The sequence below is a fragment of the Eurosta solidaginis genome, chromosome 4 (assembly GCF_040869045.1).
Source record: "Eurosta solidaginis isolate ZX-2024a chromosome 4, ASM4086904v1, whole genome shotgun sequence".
Lineage (NCBI taxonomy): Eukaryota > Metazoa > Arthropoda > Insecta > Diptera > Tephritidae > Eurosta > Eurosta solidaginis.
This window is the reverse complement of record NC_090322.1, coordinates 243,181,670-243,202,346: the sequence shown is the minus strand read 5'-3', so window position 1 is coordinate 243,202,346 and position 20,677 is coordinate 243,181,670. Positions and strand designations below refer to the sequence as shown.

Below are 20,677 nucleotides of genomic sequence, written 5' to 3'. Positions count from 1 at the left end.
CCAGCAAAGAAAGTTTCATAGAGCATAGTAACCCTCCGACGGATACATTCGTTGCACCGTGCTAACATAATACAAAAAACAACCCGTCAGCATCAGTTACATCAGCAGCGGTCGGACAGCACGAACGAAAAATACTAAATCCATAACGGTATGTTCACCCATGCCTGATCCCCATTGTAACGACTGCCGCCACCCCCCCCCCCCCACCCTTTCACTTAAAATTCTGCAAATCATAGACTTAAGTAAGCGCTGTTGGTACAAATATGGCTACAAATAGGCCCTCTCTATACTAGAATAGCACGCGTTCGGAGGTCGTCATTATCCCTGTAGTGCAAATTTGATGCTTTGCGTGATGGCATTCTATTTTCGCCGTAGGGCTTTGTCTACTTTGAAGCTCGCAATTAGCGTTAGTCTTTGCGAGGCCCAAAATCACCTGGATCATGCAAACTAATGATAAAAGTGAGAACTTTTGGTATTTGTCTCAGACTTCCTTACTTGTATTTGTTTATGTTGGCTTAACATTGGTAATTACTGGCAACCTTTTGACTTAACAAGCAATTTATGTGGGTCAAATTTAATTAATCTTTATAATCTTTATTATGGAAAAATAAAAGCAGTAAAAAACTTTACGGTCTTGCATATAAATTCACCTACCTATTAATTATAATAGCCATACATAAATTAAGCATGCGTCCCCCCTATACATATGTTTGGGCTCCCCTCCCACAAACTCACCTGCAACATCGGCAAAAAGAAGCATAAAAATTGTCCAAATATCCAATTCTGTATGAGCATCACCATCAATGTGATGGGCAGCACCAAAGCGCACTGTACAAAATGGCACAAAGCCAAATTTATGATGAAAGCATGTGTTACATCCTTAAAGAGGCGATGGTAGATGGCATAGGCTATAATCGCTACATTCATTGCAATACCGATTAATGCTAGCGCTGCATATTGTATGAGAAATATCCAATAGACGGATTTAATGCTCGATTTTAAAATGGGCCCATTGACATGCTCCATCGCTTCGGTGTCATTAAAATCGCCAGCCAAAAAATGTGCAATAACCATTAAATATTTTTCTGGTATATCCTTCCATTTGAGTTCCATTTGTTGCTGTGATTGTTGTTGTGCTTGATGGCTTGAACTAACAGCCGCCGCCAAGCGATAGCCAGCGGCGAGCGCGTCATTGTCACCATCCTCGTCACTCATACTCTGGCCGATGTGATAAGCGTAGGGTGCAGAACGCATTTTTTTGTTGTTTTTTTTTTTTTTTTTTTGGTTATTTTTAACAGTTTGTTGTTTACTTTGTTTATTTTCGTCCTTCGTGGGCTCTGCTTATTGTTGATGGTATGAGCGCGTGCATGAATTTCGCTATAATTTTAAATTGCACCTCTGAAATTTGCACCAGCATTTCAGTTGAAGCTATAATTAGAGCGAGCAAGGGAGAAATAAATTCATTAGAAATTTTTCAATTAGGAATGCTGTAATCTAATCTAAATAACAAAAGTTTATGAATTTTACTAGCAGACCCGGGAGGATGTGTTCTGCTGCGGAAACTTTGACTTTCATGTATTTCAAAATATTCCACATTCTCCTCTACCACTACCATTTCCCTTACTACACCAAATTCCTTTCGCTTTCTAACTATTACACACACTCACATGCCAACTCCCACCACTACTAATCGCCCTCACACACACACGCGTTCTTTAATCTCTCTCCCTATAATTCCCACTCGTACCCTCACTTCCACTATTACTCCCACTATCACTCCCATATCCTATCCGCACTCCCACTCCCATTTCAACTCTTACTCCCTCTCCCACTCCCACTCCAGGTCCCACTTCCGCCCTCACCCCAGCAGCAACTCCGATTACTATGCCCACTCCCATTCCCATTCAGCCAATTAAATTCACGAGATATGCGATTTGAAATATCCCCTTTGTATCTCACAAGAGAATAATTTAAGATTGGTTGTGACCGCTAAGTCCGTGTAGGATGCAACTGAATCTATACCTACTAACCAAATCAGAGTTTTCTTTATAATCAAGATTAGATTTAGCTATCTAGCTTTCTTACTTACTTACTTAATTGGCGCTTAACCGTCCAAACGGTTATGGCCGTCCAACAAGGCGCGCCAGTCGCTCCTTCGCTCCGGCAACTGGTGGCAATTGGTCACACCAAGGGAGTTTAAATCGTTTTCCACCTGGCCCTTCCAACAGAGTGGGGGCCGCCCTCTACCTCTGCTTCCATAGGCAGGTTCCGATAGAAACACTTTCTTGGCCGGAGCATCATATTTCATTCGCATAACATGGCCTAGCCAGCGCATAGCTCGTGCAACTCATCATTAAATCTTCTTCGGTACTCGCCATCGCCAACGCATAGAGGTCCATAAATCTTTCGAATAACTTTTCTCTCGAACACTCCCAAAGCCGCGTCATCTGCTGTTGTAATGGTCCATGCTTCTGCCCCATATAGGAGAATTGTAGAGTATGATTTTCGTTCGTCGAGAGAGGACTTTACTTTTCAATTGCCTACCTATTCCAAAGTAGCATTTATTGGCAAGATTAATTCTTCGCTGGATTTCAGTGCTGATGTTGTTGCTAGTGTTTATGCTGGTTCCCAAATAAACGAAGTATTTTACTATTTTATTAGCTATCTAGCGCTTACTTTAAAAGACTCACCATTCAACGTCAGGCTTACCACTGAGCAAAGATTTTCTTTCTTTTTTCAGGTCTAGCTGTAGCGTGATGTTTCAGTTCTCAAACCCTTTGATATACGTAATTTTTTTTTTTTATTTTTCCCTACTTCTCTCTTTAACTTCTCCTTTTCCCTCCTCGGGCCCTCCAATCTTTTTATACTCCGCCCTACCTTACCCTTTCCCTATCCATCGCTCCCTTTTTTTAATCTTCATTTTAATCTTCATTTTAGTTACCCAGAGCGATTGATTTTCTCTTCTTCTTTTGCTCCCAATCTCTTTCTGTTCGAATATCCTTCCACATCTGATTTTCAATATCGATCTTGCGCTCGCAATAGGTCACATGACCATCAAGAACTACGTTACTTCAATCAAGTTGGTGAGTTACTCATGCACAGATATTGAATTTTAGTGTTGTGTTGGTGTTCTAAGGTCGTTTGTCCAGCCACATACAGCCTAATTGGTCCTCAATGAACCACTTGCTTTCCCTCATGAACTTAAGTGGGAGAGAAATGTGAACTTAAATCCTCCAGGCTACCGGAAAACCGTGCGCCCTGAATTCTGATAATCAGTTTTTCTCTTGCAACTGAAATTGATTGCAAAATTGAGTAATCTCAACAACGGAGGTAAGTCTTTTTTTCAAATTTAGTTTTTTTGTTATAATTAATTTTATATACATTTTTTTTTAATTGTATTTAAAATTGTATTTGTTTTTTCCAGATGGTTTCCAAAAACAATAGATCTATGTGAATTGGTGAACTAAGTTTTGAAATAAATTTTTCCATTGCAACTGAAGTTGATTGCAAAATTCACCAACGTCACCAACTATAAGGTGTGAATCAATTAAATTTAAATCAATTTTTTTACATCACAATTTCCTTCCTGTATTTGGAAGAATTTGTATTCCAAGTTTTTTTTTTTATACCCAGCGTGCTTTGCACACAGAGTATATTAACTTTGATTGGATAACGGTTGGTTGTACAGGTATAAAGGAATCGAGATGTCAAAATCATATATATATCAAAATTATCAATATCGAAAAAAAATTTATTGAGCCATATCCGTCCGTCCTTCCGTCCGCTTGTCCGTTAACACGATAACTTGAGTAAATTTTGAGGAAATTTGGTATGTGGGTTTCTGGGCTCTCATCTCAGATTGCTATTTAAAATGAACGATATGGGACTATAACCACGCCCACTTTTTCGATATCGAAAATTTCGAAAATCGGAAAAAAGCGATAATTCCTTTCCAAAGACGGATAAAGCGATGAAACTTGGTAAGTGAGTTAACCTTATGACGCAGAACAGAAAACTAGTAAAATTTTGGACAATGGGCGTGGCACCACCCACTTTTAAAAGAAGGTAATTTAAATGTTTTGCAAGCTGTAATTTGGCAGTCGTTGAAGATATCATAATGAAATTTCGCAGGAACTTTACTCCTATAAGCAGATTAATAAATGTTTTGAAAACAATTTTTCTCTTCTAACTGAAATTGATTGCATAAATGCTCATTGGGACACCTCACTGGAAGTTTTAGTATTGAAAATGTATGAATTTAAGGTAAAGGAAATTCGACCTTTTTAAATGCTTTCGCTAGGAATTTAAAAAATAATATGTAAAAGCAAAAATTTTAGCACTCGCCGCTGTAAATGTGTACTAGGAATTTCGATTCAACTATGAAACCACAAATTCAATGTAAGGCCAAGTTAGGTATGCAACCGAAGAGGCGATTAGCATAACCAACAGAACAACGTTTTTCACCAGAATGTCAATACCGAATCTCAAGTGCCTCTTTGGAATAGCTTTTCGTGTAGCTGCAAATAGCGGCGTCATTTATAATCACCAAACGGCAATGCCAACAACAGCATGGGAGTAACCAAAACTTAACATAACAAGTAAGGAAGGCTAAGTTCGGGTGTAACCGAACATTACATACTCAGTTGAAAGCTGTGGAGACAAAGTAAGGGAAAATCACCATGTTGTAAAAAGAACCTAGGGTAACCCTGGAATGTGTTTGTATGACATGTGTATCAAATGGAAGGTATTAAAGAGTATTTTAAGAAGAAGTGGGCCATAGTTCCATAGATTGACGCCATTTAGGGATATCGCCATAAAGGTGGACCAGGCCTGACTCTAGAATTTGTTTGTACGATATGGGTATCAAATGAAAGGTATTAATGAGTATTTTAAAAGGGCGTGGACCTAAGTTCTATAGATGGACGCCTTTTCGAGATATCGCCGTAAAGATGAACCAGGGGTGACTCTAGAATTTGTTTGTATGATATGAGTATCAAATGAAAGGTGTTAGTGAGTATTTTAAGAGGGCGTGGGCCTTAGTTCTATATGTGGACGCCTTTTCGAGATATCGCCATAAAGGTGGAGCAGGGGTGACTCTAGAATTTTTTTGTACTATATGGGTATCAAATGAAAGGTGTTAATGAGTATTTAAAAAGGAGTGGGCCTTAGTTCTATATGTGGACGCCTTTTCGAGATATCGCCATAAAGGTGGACCAGGGGTGACTCTAGAATGTGAGTGTACGATATGGGTATCAAATTAAAGGTACTAATGAGAATTTTAAAAGGGAGTGGCCCTTAGTTGTATATGTGAAGGCGTTTTCGAGGTATCGACCACACTGTGGACCACGGTGACCCAGAATATCATCTGTCGGGTACCGCTAATTTATTTATATATGTAATACCACGAATAGTATTCCTTCCAAGGTTCCAAGGGCTTTTGATTTCGCCCTGCAAAACTTTTTCATTTTCTTCTACTTAATATGGTAGGTACCACACCCATTTTACCAAGTTTTTTTCTAAAGTTATATTTTGCGTCAATAGGCCAATACAATTACCATGTTTCATCCTTTTTTTCGTATTTGGTGTATAATTATGGCATTTTTTTCGTTTTTCGTAATTTTCGATATCGAAAAAGTGGGCGTGGTCATAGTTGGATTTCGGCCATTTTTTACACCAATACAAAGTGAGTTCAGATAAGTACGTGAACTGAGTTTAGTAAAGATATATCGATTTTTGCTCAAGTTATCGTATTAACGGCCGAGCGGAAGGACAGACGGTCGACTGTGTATAAAAACTGGGCGTGGCTTCAACCGATTTCGCCCTTTTTCCTAGAATCTAAGCTTCTACCAAATTTCACAAGGATTGGTAAATTTTTGTTCGACTTATGGCATTAAAAGTATCCTAGACAAATTAAAAGAAAAAGGGCGGAGCCACGCCCATTTTGAAATTTTCTTTTATTTTTTTATTTTGTTGCACCATATCATTACTGGAGTTTAATGTTGACATAATTTACTTATATAATGTAAAGATATTAACTTTTCTTTTAAAATTTGAATTAAAAAAAATTTTTTTTAAAAAGTGGGCGTGGTCGTTCTCCGATTTTGCTAATTTTTATTAAGCAGACATATAGTAATAAGAGTAACGTTTCTGCCAAATTTCATCATGATATCTTCAACGGCTGCCAAATTACAGCTTGTAAAACTTCTAAATTATCTTCTTTTAAAAGTGGTCGGTGCCACGCCCACGCAAATTTTACTAGTTTTCTATTCTGCGTCAAAAGTTCAACTCACCTACCAAGTTTCATAGCTTAATCCGTATTTGGTAATGACTTATCGCACTTCTTCGATTTTTCGAAATTTTCGATATCGAAAAAGTGGGCGTGGTTATTGTCCGATATCGCTCATTTTAAATAGAGATCTGAGATGAGTGCCCAGGAACCTACATACCAAATTTCATCAATATACCTCAAAATTTACTCACGTTATCGTGTTAACGGACAGACGGACGGACGGACGGACATGGCTCAATCGAATTTTTTTTTTTGATACTGATAATTTTGATATATGGAAGTCTATATCTATTTCGATTCCTTTATACCTGTACAACCAACCGTTATCCAATCAAAGTTAATATACTCTGTGAGCTCTGCTCAACTGAGTATAAAAACAAGGAAAATGCGAAAAAGAAGGAAAAAATTTGTTCGCAGATTAAATTCTTTCTTTGGCAAAAACTGCAGGCAGAAGTGAACATTTGCACGTTTTGTCACGTGACGCTCGACGAAATGTTTCAACTTAGAAAAGGAAAATGAAACGAGAATATGCAAATAATACAGATTTTGCCGTTTTTAGCCTTAACTAAATTTATTGAGATGAGAAGTGCAGAGCGCACATTAGTAGCAAAAGGGCTGAAAACCTAATGCCAGCTGTGCTTTTTGCAATTTATGCAATTCATTGTTTGGCCATAGTCCAGAAAAATTGCTTTTCGGCTAAATAAGAAAGAAAGAAGGGGCCTGCCTTATACTAGTTTTTTATAAAACCCGATCTCGTGTTGTTAGTGGTTTGGTTTTATCCCGGCCCCAAAATTTGTTTTAAGATATCCCTAGCCCAGAGCTTCAATCAAAGATGCCCTACTGATTTCATTATGCTCAGATAGATAATTCCTTCCTTCAATATTTTCTGTAAGTAAGGCGGATTTCCAAAAATAATTCTGGCAAACGCTGCTTCGCTTTGGTGCTCCTAAGTCTCATGCGAACATGAAAAAAGTAGATCTACGGTCCCAACAACAGTAACTACAATTGTAAACACGAAAATGGTAGTGGCAGTCCTTAACGCACTTTTCAGTTTCTTGTCATTCTCCAAGCTTTTCACAGATTCCAATTTCCTTTCTTCTAGCTTACTTTTGCTTAATCTCTCTCTTATCTGTCTATTTTTCTCCCTCTCTTTGACTTACTTTTTACATCCTCCTCTCATTTGTCGACACTCCCATCTCCTTCCTGTTATTCGAAATCAGATATAGTTAATTTGGCTCCTTTCCGGACAGAGCGCGGCCCACACGTTTTTCAAAAAATTGCCTGCAAACTAATCTTTAGAACACCAGTATCAAAATATACTCTTTCTAAGCCTAGCAAAGTCCGAGTCAAAATAAATTAAAATTTTTTGGTGCCTGTGGAGTGTAGCTCTCGCTTACGGAAGCGGAGAAAGAGGAAGGGGCCATTCACTCCGCTGGAAAGATCAGGAGGAAATTTAAATTTCCTTCAAGTTAGCAGTTTAGGCCACTTAGTCCAAGGAAGAAGCGACTTGTTGGACTGAAAAATGGTATTAAACGGCAAAGCGTCAACTAGGTAAGTAAGTTAAGGACTTCATTTATCTGGGGACCAACTTAAGCCTTAAAATTAAGCGAAGTTATAATCTTGCCTACACATTTGGATTTAGTGACCAATTGAGAAGTAAAATCCTTCTCTGAAAACGAAAATCATGCTCGACAAGTTGCTAATCATACCCGTCCTGCTAGATATTGTAGGGGCATGGACGCCGACCACATCAGATTAGGTGGCTTTGGAAGCGCTAGAGAGAAAATTTCGGAGAGAGTGCGGACCCCTAAGCGTGGGTAACGGTTAATGCCACAGAAGATTTACCGATTAACTAGCAAAAATTTTCTTCAGTCATCAGCGTACTTATTTTAGTTATAACACAGTGGCTGAACTGTCTACGCCGTATAAAAGGAGTTGCGATTGTAATTGCTTTGGTGTTTCCCATTGAGGCCAGGTGACGAAGCAGCCATTGGTACGCTTTGAAGCACTGTCTATATCTTGGGCGTAATTAGTACTACCGACTCTGGTTACCAATACAAATTAAACAAGACCAATTTTCAGATCCAGTGTTCCAGGGTCCATCCTGCACATTCATTGTGATACCAGATACCAGCTTATGCTGATATGTACTATATGCATAGATATGTTCTATATTATGTACCGATCTCCTTACACGTTATTTATGTTATTCTCTTTTCTATTATCGCAGAATAAACACTTCATCATAATGTAGCGCAAGCCGTTAAGTGTATGGCTCCTTATTGACTCTTCAGCACTTTTCTCTGTTAACTTTCATAGCTCCTCATGCAACGTAAAGCGAATAGTTATGTACTTGTTTATCACTCACCGGAAGTGCAAATGTGTGTGAACGATATTCCCTTAAATAAGTTTTGCTATAAAAAGCAACAACAATGTTACTCAATTTATTACTCTTAATTTGTTGCCTGCTGTTAGTTGTCCACACCCTGCCACTTTCTGCTGCTTGCAGCTAAGCTCACATATTAGATATGTGCGTTTGTATATGTTGGTGCACGTGTGCTGGGCGTGTGTATTTAAGTTCAGCATATTTTTGCTTATCTTTAAGTTGCAACATATTGCATGCAACAATTTCTGTATTTATGTTTTATATATGCATGTATATGTATGCAGTATGTGGTGTACCCCTCAGCACATATGCAAAGTGCAATGACCTAACTTTATTGTTTGCCACAAAACCGCGAAGCCTGCCAACGACAAAAACTCGAGAAATTTCAGTGCATAAAAAGGAACACAAAAATGAAACACAACGATACGAGAAAAGTCAAAGCAAAAATGGGTTTGCCAAGTTTTCTTTTTTTTATACCTTTCATGAAAATGAAATGGTATATTAATTTCGTCACGGAACCCAAAATTGTAAGTCCTTAAAGGAAAATAGATAGACCGACCATTAAGTATACCGAAGTAATCAGGATGAAGAGCTGAGTGGATTTAGCCATGTCCGTCTGTCGGTCTGTCTGTTTGTATGCAAACTAGTCGCTCAATTTTTGAGATATCTTGATAAAATTTGGTGAGCGGGAGTATTTGAGTGTCCGATTAGACATTTGTGGGAACTGGCCGGATCGGACCACTATAGTATATATCCTCCATACAACCAATTTTTCAGAAAAAGAGGATTTTTTCATATCTTCCTCAATTTAACAGATTGAAGCTTTAAACTTCACCATATACTTTCGTATATCGCACATATTGTTGTTTGAAAAAATTGATGAGATCGGTCGTATATATAGTATATATCCCCCACAACCGATTGTTCAGATAAGGCACTTTTCGTTATTACTGCCCTATTTTAAGAGCTAGAGGCTTCAAATTTCAACGAATGCTTACGTATATAGCATATATTGTGGTCCGAAAAATCATATAGATCGGTTGTATATGTAGTATATATATGGTGGTATATATAGTATATATATATTTTCGCAATCTCAGCCTCATTTTAACAGCTAGAAGCTTCAAATTTCAACAAACTGAAAAAATCATAGAGATCGGTTGTATATATAGTATATATCTCAGATAAGAATCTTTTCGCAATTTCTACCCCATTCTAACAGCTAAAAGCTTCAAATTTCACCGATTGCTTACGTATATAGTATATATTGGTGTGTAAAAAAATCATAGAGATCGGTGGTATATATATTACATACCCCATATAAATTGTCATTTTTGCCCCTTTTTACGGCTAGAAGCTTCAAAATTCATCAAATTTCATCAAATAGTTACGTTTACGTCATATATTTTTGAAATACGTGATTCGTTGTAATAGTTTTTACATGCAGACCACAAAAAACCTGAAGCTTTGCATCCTCACACAAAGTACCTACCTATTTTTTATTTTATATTTATCCTAAAAATCGTTTAGGTATGTACGTCTGTTCACTATATATTTCTTATCTTATACATCCGATTATTTGGGGATTACGAACGGGATAAGATTATTGTTCAGCCCTATTCATGAAAGGTATGAAGTCTGACAGTCCCGTCCTTACTTGTTTTTGTTTGCTTTTTTTCACTTGTTTCCTTAGAATGCCTATGATCGAGCGCATGTTGTGTGTCTAAGTGTTTGTGTGTTTGTGACTGCGGTGGAGTGCGAGTGCACGTTAACTGTCTATTATTACACATGCCACAACAAATTTGGTTGAGCGCTTGACGTGCCTACTGGCAGCAGTTGCTTTCGAAAAAGTAACAAACATTGTACATTGGTCTATTATATGGGTTATTCCACGACAAATTAACCAGTGATATAAAGGAATATTTCATTTTTTTCCAACAGCACAGGTATAACACACTTGATGTCTTTCACACATCTATCGTTTGATAAAGCTTTTTGAGAAAACTATTTTTACAAAATACTTTTTTAGAGGCAGAGTAGCTCAGCTAACGTAAATTTAATTTCTGATGTTTGACCATCTTTGCTGTAACGATGTAAGCGTAATGTTTCGAGGTGTATGCTGTACCGGAGAATCCATAATATACGTGTAGAGTTAACGTAGAAAAGGAAGAAGAGATTATCGAATTGTTAACACTTTTTTATCGACTCCACGTAACTGAGGTGTTATAAACTTGTTGTTGAAAGTAGCCATAATCACTAATTTATCGGTTTTTATCGAAGTTTTCTTATCGAATAGCTATTGAACGTTAATCGATTTGTTACCACAAGTTATCAATTAGCTTTCAAAACTATATCGATTTCTGATAGAAAAGTTTTGGGTTTTTCATCATAAGTGGTCGATATTTTTCATAAAGTTATTTATATGTCATCGGAGTGTTATCGTGTCATTATCGACGAGTCATCAGCGTGTTAGCGGTTTTTTCTCCACGCCCTTTCAATTAATTATCGAAGTATTATCTAGTTGTTATCGACGATTTATCTATTTGTCATAGGTTAGGTTTGGTTGAAACCAAAATCGTTCTAGGACCTTTGCCAATTGCTGTTTATAGATCTGATAGCTGTATAACTCCTAATAAGTGGAGTTTAAGCCCGACAAGCGCAGGGCACGAGCAAAAAACGTCCTCCGATGGTTTAGGCGGTTTGGAATATATCCGTCGTAAGAGGCGACTAAAATACCTACTGATTAAAGGGGTTGTGAAGCACAAACCTTTAATGGTTTGGCAGCGAAATTTATAGCTTATGTTTCTTTAGAAGGCCAGACTCTGGCTATATCAGGTTCACGGAACAATCGCGTGGAGGCGGGATGCCATAAGAAAGTTTAATTTGGTCATGTTAAATCATTCCCAAGATGTTCGGCCGTTACTTGTTACTGTAACGTACCTGGTCTATATCTAGATCCATCACGATCGATAAAAATCCGCACCATTTTCGGTAAGTGTCTTTATCGCTACAAGAATAACAGCACAAAACATACTATAACGTTTCCTCCTCCAATGCTATGTGCTATCACTGACCAAGTCCAATTTAAAGGAATGCGACGCCAGAAAGCAATGTCCAGTCAGTATACCCGTCATGAGTGTACAGTCGTCTCTTTTTAATGATAGAACAACTTTGTTAGTCTAAGGTTTTAAGACCTACACATGGTCTTCGACACTTCCCAGCGCTTGAGTCCACGCTTCTCCTGCTTGGCCAATCATGTGCAAATCTCGCCTTCTCTTAATCTCACCTTATCTATTTGGGACATCTACGGAGCAAGCTTAGAGGGATGCGCGTTTTTTAGCTAATTCATCCGCTTTTTCATTCCCATCTATTCCCTTATGTTTCTCCCTAGTATCGCTTCTTTTTAGGGCTGCTTGCACTCTAACACACTTTTCGATGCTATTCTATTTGAGATTATTACCTTAATTGCTGCTTGGCTGTATATAAGTTTAATAAATTTTCTTCCAGTATTTCTGCTGATTTCGTTATGGCTATTATTTCCACCTGAGAAGCTTGTAGAATCTGTTTATATCCTGGCCAGCACAGTATACAGCAGACACTTGTGCTTCCGCTAACTCCGCCATTTGGGCACCCTTGCGCCAAACATCCACCTCTATTGTGACTAAAAGAGCCCCTTTGAAGCGCAGATATGAAGTCAGTAAGTCTGTTCGGCCTGGCACTGAACCTCATTGTAGTTGTTAACACTATATGCCCAGTAGCAAAGGGTTTACAGTTGAAATGTTCACAAGAGCATACAGTGCAGCTGTCGGAGTTGTTTTTAAGGTGTTATAAATTTTTCATAGGTATAAACGCTATCGATGACTTATCGGTTTCGCATCGAACAGATATCGATAACCTTTTAATAGAAAAACGATAAAAAGGTCTTAACATACCGATAAGAACCTAATAACTCGACGACAACAAACTCGTAATAAAGCGATAGCTCCACATCTCAAAGGTTTTTTTAAGATTCTAAAATAAGCACATTTTTTTGGAACACTCATCATACTAGCAAACTATTTACGGAAATTCCTTCAACCCTCAACCCAATTTCCACCATTTGAAGTCGTTAATTGATTCAAAATGGAACACCCCATTAATATATAACTAATTGTTAGCATACCTCTGGAATTAAATTTTTCTTTTGCATTTTTGTAGTTTTCCTTTATATATTTTTCTTTTAAGTTAAATCGAGCCTTTTTGTATTAAAGAATTGCTTTCATTGAGTTTAAATTACGTCACTCAAGTGAATACAGTGGCGACATAAAAAATATCACTAACAACTCAAAATGGCATGGATTGTAAATTACGCATATTTGATTTTAAGAAGAGAAACTGCGGTATTTTTCACGTCATGGACCATTCAAATAACAAAAAAAATTCGACGTATGACGTTTCCTACATAATAAAAGTAACAAACCAACTTCACCCACATAATAATCGACGATAGACGCCCCAATCCGTTTGGGAGAAATCAAAAGGAGGCAGGAGTAGCATATGATCCATCGAGCGATATTGGACTCACAAATTGGCTCATATCTCTAAAGAAAGAAGAAGCTTACGAAGGGGGTACTAACTGTACACTGCCTTTTGCCGCCACATGCTTAAAAGTTAGGTCTCGTCAGTAACAGCAAGTTTACTTCCTACACTACCACCTGTAGTAAGAAATGTTCTGTGTTCGAGCACTGCGCTCGCCAGATTAAGGCTCCAGCTATTAGGGGCGACAAAGTTGCCAGATGTTGAGGCAGCAATTAAGCTAGGTCCAAGAAAACTTCTAGCATTTGCCAAAGGGGAGGAATTATTATTTAAGATATGTAAGCCCTGGCACCTGATTGGTGTTTTGCCGTTTGATATCAAACAAATTCTAGTAATACTATGGCCACATTCAGCCTATGTGAGGTCTTTATTGACCGCTCAACTCAACCTAACCTAACCTTCCACATAATACGTACAACATCCTTATCAATAACTTCTCTATTGTACAACCCTGCCTAAAGTTCCACATGCCTTCGATTTCAACTGTTGAAATTACTTTTCGGGAATGCGTGAAGGAACTTTGGCACATGCTCAAGCTACATAAGCGACGCTTAATCAACGCACGATGACAAGTTTCATTTTGGCTTGCTGTAACAGACAGAAAAGTGTGAAATTATATTGTTATTGTAAATGGCGAATCGATAAATCGTCAAATCTGATACAATTTGTTGTGCTTGGTAGCTGACAGTTGTTGGAATAGTTATTGAGGGCTAAGGATTTATAGTTTGCATTCCATAGATAAGCTGTGAAGGAAAACCTTAAGGCATAGAGGAGTTATACTACGTTTCCACCAAACCCAAACTCCGTGTTTGCCAGTTTCGTAAGACTGTTAAAACATGTCTAAAAATATCGCGAAAGCTATCGAAAAACGCGTTTTAACTTCGGTATCAATAATGCGAAAGCAAAAATCAAAAGTTGCATTTCTGCCAAGAGATATTTTGCATAAAAGAGTTGGCAAACACGGAGTTTGGGTTTGGTGGAAACGTAGCATTAGAGTTAAAGAAGGTGGCGGAGTTAAACAAATAACTAAGCATGAAAAGGGGAGATGCAAAGCTGGACAAAAAGAACGTGGAAAAGGCCACTCAAAAGTTTTAGTATAGTGTAGATATAGAGGGCATATGCTTGAAGAAAGTTTGGGGAAAGTGGACAAAACAAAGTACCTGCTTTCATCAAGTATTTGGCAACCACGCTACTGTGGGCAGTCATAATTTCAAAATAGTAAAAGACTTCGTTTATTTGGGAAACAGCTTTAACGATTTAACAACAACAACAGCGAAGAATCAGTCTTGCCAATAAATGCTACAAAGAATGCCCTCTAATGAAGATGAAGCAGGAGATAAAAACTGATTAAAGATTGCAAGAAAGATGAAAATGAAGATGAAGGCAGAGATATATGTCCATCGATGAAGTTTAGATAGAGGTACACTGGAATGAAGAAGAAGATGCAGCTAGAGATATATATGGAAACGACAGTGGCTGCGAAGGAAACAAGAACAACGTCAATTTTACAAAAATAAGAATAATACCTTCAAGAAGGAAGCCCAATATGTCCCACCACTGCATCTGCCTTCCTCGTTTTATCATTTAAATCACAGCAAAAGGCCTATATACATATGCACATTGTACATGTGTTGTTCTGGAGCACATAAGCCATAACTTGCACGATTGTGCTCACAAATGTACAACAAAAACATCTTAAGTGGCTTGTTAGCCAATTTTCCTTTATACATTTTTTATTACTTTTTCTTTGGTTTGCACAGTTGGCCTGGTTACGCATTACTCACTAACTGCCTCCAAAGTAAAAGCTCCTTTATATACAAGCATGTATGTATATATTTACATTAGAATGCATTTAAGAATTTATTTTAAAGCATTCCTGGAAATATTTATATAAGCTTGAAGTGTAAGAATTCGAACATAGCTCAAGCTTATGACACTGTAAGTGATTTATTGGTAGTAGTTTTAAGTATGTATGTATGTATGTAAGTACGATGAAGGTCTTAAGCGCAGCTGGTATGTTAATAACAGTAAATGCATAATAGCAGTGAAATGCAAAGCAATAACTTCAGCTACATGCAATAGTTGATGAAACTCCATTGGATCTTCTATTCTCTTAGCAATGACAGAGACAGCAATTGCAGCAAGTGCAACACTGTGCAACAGCCGGCTGGGTATTCGACCAAACTCGCTTTTTTGTAGAGATTGAGGCTTATGTAGACAAAGTACTACCTCCGTTTTTCGAAGTTAGCTTCCAAAAAATGGATATCGGCTTTCGAAATTCGAAATTCTATATTTCGAAATTTTATTTATTTTTTTTTTTTTTTTGTTAACATGTTCAGCAAATTAAAAAGTAAAAATGTGGTCGTGGGCCGCCTGTTTCTTTTATTTGAATGGCTGAATTCCTTTTTTGAAAATATACAGTACGAGCAATTCCAGTGCAGATTATGTGCAGACATGAAAGTAGGAGCCACTATCATGGGAATATCTGACTTATAACAACTTTAATACTAAATTTCTCAAAAAAAGAATTCATCCCTTCAAATAAGGGAAAAGAGCGGACCACGACCACATTTTTACTTTTTTAATTTGCTGAACGCGTTGACAAAAAAAATAAAATTTCGAAATTTAGAATTTCGAAATTCAAAAGCCGATATTTATTTTTCGGAGGCTAACTTCGAAAAATGGTGATAGTACTTTTAATACTTAAGCCTCAATTTCCTCAAAAAAGTTGGCTTGGCCAAATACCCAGAAAAAAATTTGATTTTGTCGCATAGTGCAATAGATGAAGAGCATCAACTTTGTTCGAAAGATGAAATTTCATGCTTCAATGACATTTAATAGTCTGAAACATAGCTTTTATTTTTTGAAACAATATAGAACATGCAGTTGTCAATTGTAAAATGTTGAAATTTTTTTTAACTGCATGAAATTCAGTTTCAAATGCTCCAAGTATTCTGCTTCTTTTTTCATGTAACCCAATTGATATTGAGTAAAAGTGTTCACGCATTTCAGACACTTCTCCATTTCCATTAAATTTTTCAAAGTAGCTCACATATTCAAAGCTTTTCAAAAGCGCGCAATTGCAATCAAATAAGCAATCACGTTTCGTATTTTGTGTAACTTTTAAAAGCGCAATTTGTAGTTATTGTAATATTATTTAGTTCTTAGAAGTACTATTTTTATGAAAACGAACTTGGTTATGTATGAGAGCTTGTTATTTTTCATTGAACATAAAAAACTAAAGTAACGTAACACAACAAAATATGTCCTAGCATAAAGAATAGAAAATAGCAAAGAATAAAAAATTGAACGCGTACATATACTTATCTTGTTTTGTCTAACATGACAAAGTATATATACAATAAAATAAACCATTACATAACATAGCATAACATAACATAACATAGTAAAGCGTTAGATAACAGAACCATATAAAATATAACATTACTTCCTAAAACTTAACATAGCTTAACATAACCTAAAATAACAAAACAAATCGTAACATAACAAAACGAAATAAAACACAACATTACTTACTTACTTAATTGGCGCTTAACCGTCTAAACGGTTATGGCCGTCCAACAAGGCGCGCCAGTCGCTCCTTCGCTCCGCCAACCGGCGCCAATTGGTCACACCAAGGGAGTTTAAATCGTTTTCCACCTGGTCCTTCCAACGGAGTGGGGGCCGCCCTCTACCTCTGCTTCCATAGGCGGGTTCCGATAGAAACACTTTCTTGGCCGGAGCATCATATTTCATTCGCATAACATGGCCTAGCCAGCGCAGCCGCTGCGTTTTAATTCGCTGGACTATGTTGATGTCTGCGTATAGCTCGTACAGCTCATCATTAAATCTTCTTCGGTACTCGCCATCGCCAACGCGTAGAGGTCCATAAATCTTTCGAAGAACTTTTCTCTCGACCACTCCCAAAGCCGCTTCATCTGCTGTTGTCATGGTCCATGCTTCTGCCCCATATAGCAGGACGGGTACGATAAGTGACTTGTAGAGTATGATTTTCGTTCGCCGAGAGAGGACTTTACTTTTCAATTGCCTACCTAGTCCAAAGTAGCATTTATTGGCAAGATTGATTCTTCGCTGGATTTCAGTGCTGATGTTGTTGCTAGTGTTGATGATGGTTCCCAAATAAACGAAGTCTTTTACTATTTCGAAATTATGGCTGCCAACAGTAGCGTGGTTGCCAAGGCGCATATGCGCTGACTCTTTGCTCGATGACAGCAGGTACTTCGTTTTGTCCTCATTCACCATCAAACCCATCTTTACCGCTTCTTTTTCCAGCTTGGAGTAAGCAGAACTAACAGCGCGGGTGTTTAGGCCGATGATATCAATGTCATCAGCATATGCCAGTAATTGCACGCTTTTATAGTATATTGTTCCAGTGCGGTTAAGTTCTGCAGCTAGTATAATTTTCTCCAGCATCAAATTAAAGAAACCGCACGATAGGGGGTCACCCTGTCTGAAACCTCGTTTAGTTTCGAACGGCTCAGAGAGGTCCTTCCCAATCCTGACTGAGCTGATGGTGTTGCTCAACGTTATTTTGCACAGCCGTATAAGTTTTGCGGGGAAACCAAATTCAGACATAGCGGCATATAGGCAGCTCCTTTTCGTGCTGTCGAAGGCGGCTTTAAAGTCGACGAAGAGGTGATGTGTGTCGATTCTCTTTTCACGGGTTTTTTCCAAGATTTGGCGCATTGTGAAAATCTGGTCGATGGTAGATTTACCAGGTCTGAAGCCGCACTGATAAGGTCCAATCAGCTGGTTCACGGTGGGCTTCAATCTTTCGAACAATAAACTTGAAAGGACCTTATATGCGATATTAAGAAGGCTGATTCCACGATAGTTGGTGCATTTTGCAGTATCCCCCTTCTTGTGGACTGGGCAAAGAACACTTAGATTCCAACCGTCGGGCATGCTTTCGTCCGCCCATATTTTGCTAAGAAGCTGCTGCATGCGCCTTACCAACTCCTCGCCGCCGAACTTGAATAGCTCCGCAGGCAATCCATCAGCGCCCACGGCCTTGTTGTTTTTCAATCTGGTTATTGCTATTCTAACTTCGTCATAATCGGGCGGGGGGACATATATTCCATCATCATCGATTGCGGGATCGGGTTCTTCATCTCTGCGCGGTGAATTGCTGCCTCCATTTAGGAGAGCAGAGAAGTGTTCCCTCCATAATCTAAGCACTCTCTGGACATCAGTTACAAGGTCGCGGTTTTCATTCCTACAGGAACATAGCATGATTTAATTATACATCCCCCAGTTGGTTAGGGGGCTTATAATACACCCGCGGCAGGTATGCCTGTCGTAAGAAGCGACTTAAATACCAAATTGATTGAAGGAATTTAGTAGCGCAACCCTTTCAAAGGGTTGCCAGCGCAGTTACATATTAGCTTCTCCAACCCAATTTTCAACCTCACCTAAACGTGCCGAATCCTATTCCTTTAACAGTCGAGGTTCTGGCTCCCCCAAGTCCCTCATGTATTTAGGGGGTGGGAAGGCGGTATGGTCTAGAATGTTCAATGTGGTCTTATTAAATTGTTCCCAAGATGATATGGTTTGTAACATAATGGCGCTTGTTACCGAAAAGTACCGGATCTGCTTACGGCAAAGAACTATCAACGTCGATAACATTCCACAAAATCTTCGTGTCGTGTCCTTATCGCTACAATAACAACATGTGACCAAACAAAATATGGATACACAAGATGAAACAAAACACAAAAGTCAAACTAAACAACACAAAAATACAAAACATAAAATGATGCAACACAGCTTTCCATAACGTAACAAATAAGCATCCCATGGAGAATGATACAACATAACATAACGCAACATAATATCACGACATGGCTTTCCACATATACATGCACCTATTTGTGCAATTTCAAAGCGGAGTGAAAACACGTAAAACCTAACCTAAATTATACACCTTTTTTCCTTAGTTGCTGATTTTTCCGATAGGGTAAGACGATTTTAGGTAATCCATTGTCAATTTTTATTTAGAGACATACCGGTTTCAGCGTTTAGCCATCTTCAATTTTCAAATTCGTTCGAAATGACAGAAAATCGTTCAAAAATAATGCTCGAGTTTTCGAAAAACTCCATTTATACTACTGCTATGACCGCTTTACATAAAAACAAGTAAGAACCGGAAGTGTGCCGAAGACTTCATACCTTTTATGAAGTCAGCTTAGAAATAATGTTATCCCATTCTTAATATCTGAATAATATGCTATAGAATATGTGTAATATATAGAGAATAGATGTGCATAAGCGACATTTTTGGTAGATATAAATTTAAAATTTATCGGCAATCCTTACACTAAGTTTTTTGTTGTCTGCATGAGATAGCTATCACCATGAATCACTTAACTGAGCTATATTTGACGTATATGTAAGTATTTTATAAAATTCAAAACCTAGTCTAGCTGTTAAAATAGGGCAGAGATCACGAAAAGCTTTTTATCTAATATTCGCTGTTCTCTATGCTTTGTATGTGACCGATCTCATCGAGTTTTTCAGAAAACAATATGTGCTACCTACTAAATAATAAGCTTCAATATGACAAATTGAGGAAGATATGACAATAATCCTGTTTTCTGGAAAACCACATGCTGTAATAGTCCGATCCGGGTGGACAGCTAAATATACCCGCTCAAAAATTTTATAAAAATATCTCAAAAATGTAAAAGCTGGTTTGCGTTTAAACAGACAAACAGGCGGACATGAATGAATCAACTCAGCTCGTCATCCTAATGATTTCAGTGTACTTATGAAGAACTTACAATTTTGAGATTGAAGACAAACTTAATATACCTTTTCATTTCCATGAAAGGTATAAAAACAAAAACAATAAAAACAATATTTCTTAAATTTTAGTTTTAACTTTTTTTTAATAAAATATCTTTTGAAAAATAATTTAAAATTTTGAAAATAATTTTAAAAGCCAAATCTAATTTTTGCAAATGTTTCCAAATATTTTTGCGAAATTTTGATACAAAAATATTTTTTTCGCAAATTGTTAAGGAATTTATATATATATACTAGCAGACCCGGCAGACGTCGTTCTGCCCTAAATTTGGCCTATCTGCATACATTTTAATAAGCTTTTTCCGTCTAACTCTGCCCTACCCCTCTACACTTTATCCTAATCTTTTTATTCACTCCTCCCCCTGTCTTTTTTGCTTCATCTCCATTTTGGTCTCATTCTATATCTTTCTCAGTCTCCTTCTCTCTTTTTTCTTCTCTCAAGTTTTTCTCCATCTTCTTCATTTCTAATTGCCAGTTCCAGAGGGTGGTATGTATTTTGTTCCATTCCCACTCCGAGTCTCAGTCTCAGTCTCAGTCCCAGTCCTAGTCCTAATCCCAGTCCCAGTCCATCTCTGGTATACTTCCCGGAAAAAAGCATCGTA

The 20,677-nt window shown here is 37.7% G+C and overlaps 1 protein-coding gene across 1 annotated transcript in view; it reads right to left on the bottom strand.

Moving 5' to 3' along the window:
- The window catches only part of LOC137251176 (uncharacterized), a 240,619-nt gene that overhangs the window by 149,670 nt on the left and 70,272 nt on the right, over positions 1-20,677 (bottom strand). Inside the window, exon 2 of the mRNA XM_067785335.1 lies at positions 736-1,428. Coding sequence (XP_067641436.1) covers positions 736-1,254 — 519 coding nt within the window. The 5' untranslated portion in view covers positions 1,255-1,428. The remainder of the gene's footprint in view (positions 1-735; positions 1,429-20,677) is intronic.